At 35.7% G+C, this 7,402-nt stretch overlaps 1 protein-coding gene across 1 annotated transcript; it reads left to right on the plus strand.

Moving 5' to 3' along the window:
• Nucleotides 1-216: 216 nt before the first annotated feature.
• Nucleotides 217-4,755, plus strand: fkh (fork head box protein). Its single transcript, XM_075295124.1, is given in 1 exon segment — nt 217-4,755. A coding segment is annotated over 1 exon segment (2,214 nt). The 5' UTR covers nt 217-1,074; the 3' UTR covers nt 3,289-4,755.
• Nucleotides 4,756-7,402: the final 2,647 nt, after the last annotated feature.

Genomic DNA, 7,402 nt, shown 5'->3' on the forward strand with positions numbered 1-7,402 from the left:
CTGTTATTGGAAGACTCACAGGCCAACAAAAATTATCAACACAGATATTTGTGGTGGTGAGTGATGGTGGATGTTTGACGAAAATCCCTGGCCTACAGTGAATGCGAGTACGTGTGTGTGTGCATGGGTGTGTGTATGTTGGGTGAGAGGGAGTGCTTGTGTGCTGCTTGCTGGGCTCTATGACCATGGCGATGATGATGTGTTTTACACACATTTCTCGTTTCGTCGTCTCACACACAGTCAACGACGCGCGGCGGTGGACTACACTTGAGCCTGAGCACGGCCTGAACAATATTTGTTAGTAAGCCAAATAGTAAGACGGCATTCCCCTCTGCAAACAGTCGAATTCAAGAGCTCAAGCCAAAGAGTACTCGAGCGCATTGTAGAATTTTTATTTAATAATCGCATAAAAAAAACAAAACACAGAAGAAGAAAGCCCAAAAGTAAAGAAACATAAGAAAGCAAGCAAGCACGGGTGGTGTTATTTATTATTGAAAGAAACAACAAACCCCAAATCAAGCGACCTACCGCCGTCTTTCTATCTAAATAATACCAAAATCAAAAGTGTTTTTTAAGTTAATTTACCAAACAACCAACCACCACATAAGTTGATGTACACAAAATTATTTGTGCAAAGAAAGCACACACAAAATAAAACAAATCAGTCTATCTGAATATTTAAACAAATAATCAAACAAAAACAACAACAAATCAAAATAAACTAAAACCACATCACATCACACAAGAAGAGTGAAGAACATCAAGTGCATAATAATAATAATCATAATAATATTTAAAAAAACAAAATTTATTGCATACCAAATAAAAAGAAGTAAAGAAATGTTACAAATTTTTCGATTTTTAAAAAATAAAAAAAATTAAAAATCCATTTGGTGACCCCGCATTGTTAGTGAACGTTAACGTTGATCCCGTTTAATTTTTTTATTGAGTTTCCTTGTTCGTTTTCGTATCGATTTCCTGTATTGAACGGTTCTCACTTAAATCGGCATCATAACGGCTCAACTATTGAACAGTTTTCTCAAGGGCTCGCCCCACCAAACCACGATTGACATCATGCAGAAACTCTATTCGGAGGCCCCCACCAGTGGGCCCATCAGCATGACAAGCCAATCCGCCGGTACGGCGGGTGGTGGAGGGAATAATTCTGGTGGCGGCGGCGGCGGTGGAGGGGGTGTTGGTGGCAACCCCTCAAACCCCAACTCACAAAATCCCAATGGTCAACAATTGGGCAATCCCGCTAATGGAGGCGGCAATATGAGTCCCTTGGCTAGGGCCCCTTACACCATGAATCCTATGAGTATGCCCGTCGGCGGTGGTATGTCCTCCGTTTCACCACAAACTGCAGCCACATTTGGTTCCAGCGTTTTGGATTCCGCCGCTGCAGTAGCCAGCATGGGTGGCTCAATGGGTGCAGCGGCGGCCATGAACTCTATGGCCCAGAATTGTATGACACCCAGCAGTATGAGTTATGCCTCCATGGGATCTCCTTTGGGACAAATGGGCAATTGTATGGGTGGTGGCATGTCCACCATGGCTGCGATGGGTGGTTATTCTTCCATGGCTGCGGCAGCCAGTGCCCGAGACTTGGACACAGGTTCTCCCAATTCCCTCAATAGAGCACGAGTTGAGAAGCCTACTACCTACAGACGCAGCTATACACATGCCAAGCCTCCTTATTCCTATATTTCTCTCATCACTATGGCCATCCAGAACAATCCCACACGTATGCTGACCCTTTCGGAGATCTATCAATTCATTATGGATTTGTTTCCCTTCTACCGCCAGAACCAACAGAGATGGCAGAATTCCATAAGGCACTCATTATCGTTCAACGATTGTTTCGTTAAGATACCCCGTACTCCCGATAAGCCTGGCAAGGGCTCCTTCTGGACATTACACCCAGACTCGGGTAATATGTTCGAAAATGGTTGTTATCTGAGGCGCCAGAAGCGTTTCAAGGATGAGAAGAAGGAAGCCATTCGTCAACTACACAAATCTCCCTCCCACAGTAGTCTGGAGGCCACCTCACCAGGCAAAAAGGATCATGATGACTCACATCACATGCATCATCATCACCATCACAGTCGGCTAGATCATCACCAGTCACACCATCATCATAAGGACAGTGGTCTTGGAGGAGCCTTGGGTTCGGCGCATAGCAAAGATGCCGAAGCCTTGGCCATGCTGCATGCCAATGCCGAATTAGCCTGCCTGGGACAACAGGCCCAACATGCCCCCTCTCATCACCAGCACCACCATCAACTACAGCAGGAGGAGTTGTCTAGCATTACCAGCATGGTCAATCGTTGCCATCCCTCACTTATAAGCGACTATCACTCTTCCATGCATCATCTGAAGCAGGAACCTTCCGGCTATGCCCCACCCAGCCATCCATTCTCCATCAATCGCCTACTGCCGACCGAATCGAAAGCTGACATTAAGATGTACGACATGAGCCAGTATGCAGGCTACAATGCCTTGAGTCCGCTGACAAATTCACACGCTGCCTTGGGACAAGAATCCTATTACCAGAGTTTGGGTTATCATGCACCAGCCGGTACGACCACCTTGTGACATCACCAGTATCCCTTGGCTTAAGGAAGAGCGGAACAGATGCTGCGTAATGCTGCGACCTCAAGCTCCACAGCAAATGTGGTCAATGGCTCCAGTTCGGGACATGGATCTACGGCAGCAACAGCCGCGGCCATTGCAACCAGTACGAGTGGTAGCAGCATCTTTTCAACAGGTACAAGCAACAGTGGTCAACAACAACAGCAGCAACAGCATCACCAACAGCATCAGCAGCAGCAACAAAATCAAAATGAGTCAGCAACACCAGCTTCATCTTCATCGGCAACTCCGACCGGCCTTCCTCATCATCACCATCATCATGATCAGCAACCATCGCACCATCATCATCATACACTGCACAATTCCAGTTCCTCAGCTGTAGCGGCGGTAAATTTCTACAATCAAAAACTGAAGGCAGCCGCCTATCTCAATAGCAAAATGGCGGCGGCAGCTCATCACCATCACCAACATCATCAGAGTTTGTTGCAGAGTCAATTGACTCCCAGTGATCTGCAGGAGGATTCGTCCAATATAACCAGCGATCTAAACGATGAACAATTGCAGCAAGTCCATCAGCAACAGCAACAACAATTCTATAGCAATTATCAGCAATATGCGGCAGCAGCTTCATCCTATCGCAATTGGAATCATACCTTGAGTTTGAATGGAGCGGCAGCTTTACAAAATTTGCTATAAAGTGAGTGAGAAATGGGAATTGAAGTGGATTGCTTATAGAGAATATAGGTGGAGGGGGATAAGGGTAAGGTTTTACAATGGCTGGTACAAGACTAAGGTTGAAGTGGTAGGGCTGGGGTTTTGAATGCTAAAAACAAACTATAATTTTTTGTGGTGAGGATAGTGTCATCATCATCAATTTAAATTTCCAAAAGTCAAAAGCATTTATTGTGCATGCCTATAGAAAAATGAGTAATTCTAACGAAATTGTGCATTGAATTTACAAGAAAAGACAATTTCATAAATACAATGTATTTTTTCACATATTAAATGAGATTTCTATGAAATTACGAATTATTTCATGATATTAATGGAACCTTGTTCTATATAATGTACAACAAGTTTGCATTAGAGAATAACAGATCATTTTTTAATAAAAATAAAACGTTTCTTTATTTTAGAGAAAAATCGTTGTAATAATGAAAACATTCCTTATAGTTATGAAGTCGTTTAATAGGATCAAATTTACTTAGTTATCACTTTGTATGAAAACAACACCATACATGGTCCATTTATTTTAATATGAGTCCAAAATATTCTTTTGTTTTTAACAACAAACTATTTTATCATATGAACATTTTCGTTAATAATAAGAAACGATTCATTATTTCAAATATAGATACGATTTACTCCTATTTTCATGAAGATCCTTTAAAACAAGGTTAACTAAGCAATAATCTAAAGAGTATATAATCAGCTAAAATTAATTCGCAAAGAAAATATCTTGAATTTATTTTCTATTAACTGACACTAAATAGAGCTTCATGGAAATGGTCGTAAATAGAACAAAATCAAAAACTAAATAAAATAAAATAGCCAATGAAAAGACAAAATACAACCTTCATGTTACCTAAACATTTTATTGTGTAGAAAAATAATTTATAAAAATTAAAGCAATGAAATTCGAGACGGGTAACATTAAAATCTTTCTATAACATTGTAAGAATTCATTACAAAAGTAATGAACATTTACATTATATTTACGAAATTGTCTCTTTGTCACAATAATTGCTAGTCTACCTTAGTCTCTTATCATTCGGAGGAAGCAAACTTCGTATTGATGACATGAGTTTTCCTCACAGTGTACAAACACAAAACAAATCTTAAACATTCCATACAGGCAATTCCTTTGTCATCGGATACATAAAGCCTATGGAGAAACCTCTATGGTCTCCGTTTCAATTAACGTCTTTTGGGCCTAATGAAAGGCACAATGTAACTTTTTAGCACCTTTCCAAAGATATACCCATAGCGAGTGTTGAATGATCATCATACTGGGCGATCCTTTACAGTCATCGGGAAATGGAATAGGTCATCTTAGTCGCCTTGTGCAGATGGGTGGTTAGCATTCGTTGGCACCTTTACGCTTGACGCCATTGAAACCAACAAGAAATGAAAATAAAAATCAAATCTCAAAGATACAAAAAACACTCTAAGAAATATATTTTTGTAAATAGTTAATTTTAATTTTCTAATTTAGTATAGTTTTTTTTTTGGTTTATTATATATTAAAATTTTGTTTTTTAGTTTTTTTTTTTACACAAACCTAATTATAAATATGTAATTGTTATTGAAAATGAAAAATTTAATTTTTTTCTATGAGTTTTAAAAAGTCTTTCGATTGGACTTTTTAAAAAGCAGCAATCAAAAGTGATGTAGGTTCTAAGTGAAAAACAAAAATATTAAAATATTCTTTTGTATAATTAAAACAAATAATACAAATATTATAAAATAAAATATTCTTCTTATACATAAAAAAATCTATAGCCGTGCCATGAGTATGACAATTTTTCTTTTCAAATTGAAATCACAAAACAATCACATTTCACGTTTATCCAAAATAAATTAATAAAAATCAATTCAAAAATGAAACTAGCAAAACTTCTAAATTTTCTTTGTTTTAGATTTAACAGAGTTAAGTGCAATTTTTTTCTGTTTAAACCAAGCCAATACAAAGGCAATTTCGAATTCTTGAATAAAAGCTGAACAAAAACCAAAAACTGAATCTTCAAATTTATTTTATGTTTTAAGTTTTTTTTTTATTTTTTAACATTCCTATTGTTAATAAACAAAACCCCTCCATATAAAAAGAAAAACAAAACACTAAAATAATTTTTGTAAAATATCGTGTACATTTTTAGTATTTAAGTTGTGTGAAAACCGAAATCTTGTAATAGTTATAATTTAATTTTAATTAAATAAAATAAAAATACAATATAAAAACTTATGTAAATGTACATTTTTATTACAATCCTAAGCTTATTATTACTAAATAAAAAACAAAAAATACTAAATTTAATTAATTACCAAAATGGAAATACAAATGTTTTAAATTTAAAAATCCATAAATAAATGCAATTATTATTCAATAATTAAAACTAAAACCAACAACATTTTTTTATTACCACACTACAAAACCACCATTTTCCAATCCTTCTCTAAAGGCAAACTATGCATATATTTCTATAGCTAAACTGCATTAAAACTAACAGTTCATATATTAAATATAAAAACGAAAAAAAAAAAAAAATAACAACAAAAGAGTTACGCTAAAAACTATCCTATAAAAAAAAAACACATTGTTAATATTGTATTAAAAAAAAAAACAAAGGAAAAAATACCTTATATATAATAATTTAGCATAAACCTTAAACAACTAATTAATTTAGTTAAAATTTAATAAAAGGAAATCAACAGAACAAGAAATTTTTCTTTATAAAAAAATTAAATTAGTTTCTTTCTCTAAGGTGATTTTGAGTGCATTAATACAAAATAATCGTTTTTTTTAACCACTATGTCACATCGTATTAGACCCTACTTGTAGGATAATTCTATAATAGACTGAAATACTAAGACCGTAGCCAGCTTTATTACCGTCCCGTTAACATTATCACCCATGCGCAAAAGTGCCCTACGTAAAACCGACATTTTCAAATTTTGAAAATATCAATAAGTGGACTTATCGATTTTCCTTATAATCGCTAGCCAGAAAGTGGGAAATGTTTTTGTGAGCGATAAATAAATGTATAATGCTACTATATACACTCAAAAACCAGTGAACCCAACAGGAAGGAAAATTTTGGTTAATTTTAGAAACTTTTAATTAAAATGTATTACAAACGCTGATGGCACGCGGGTTTCACAAAAGTAAGTAAAGATTTTTCAAGAGATAGAAGAAAACTTAGTCATAATTATTGTTTTCAATTGTTAATGAAAATATCGAAAATTGATGGAAAATATTGGAGTTCAAAATAGCTAAAATGCCTTTAGTAACATACGAAGTCTATGGTAAAAGTTAACAATTTTTAGAAATTCCGAACTATTTTGTGGTAGGCACGAGTTTTTTCATTAATATATAATTTTCCCCCTTTTTTAGTTAATTTAACCAAAGTATACAAAAAAGTATTAATGTCAAGAAAACTTTCTCAAAATATAATAATTCCATGAACAAGATAGAATTAAATTGGCTTTAGTGCCATATAGGGCTCACCATTTTTAGTACATAAAATGAGCTGCTGTGGAGGTTTAATAATTAATGAGCATTTTTCTAGGTATTATTTTAACTAAGGGATTTCGTTTAGAAATCTCTAAACTAGAGGTGTGCTCGTGACACGAAATTGTCGTGACTCACGAACATTTTCGTGACTCATGCGTGAGTCATGCTGACCGCAACGTCGTTAGTGTGCATGAGCGTGATTAACCAATCAAATGTCTTACGTGAGCGTGAGTTATGAAAATAATATCCTCGTGAGTGTGCGTGAGTAACGAATTTCGGAAAAACACGCTCACGAAAATAATCCCGCTTACGAACATAAAATGCTTACGAGTTGAATTCATTTATAATTTTAGGAGTTTTATAACGCAATCGATTTTAATCATACTCATGTTTTCAATCAGGTTCTGTAACTAAATCACTCATAAAATTTTCGTGAGTCACGATATTTTTTGTGAGTCACGACATTTAAACGATTTTCGTGCGTGAGTGTGCGTGAGTACAAATTTTCTTTTCGTGAGCGTGCGTGAGTCCTACCAAAAAATATCGTGCGTGAGTGTTAAATTTGAATTCTATTTACTT

This window comes from Haematobia irritans, chromosome 1 (assembly GCF_050003625.1).
Source record: "Haematobia irritans isolate KBUSLIRL chromosome 1, ASM5000362v1, whole genome shotgun sequence".
NCBI classification, from domain to species: Eukaryota; Metazoa; Arthropoda; class Insecta; order Diptera; family Muscidae; genus Haematobia; species Haematobia irritans.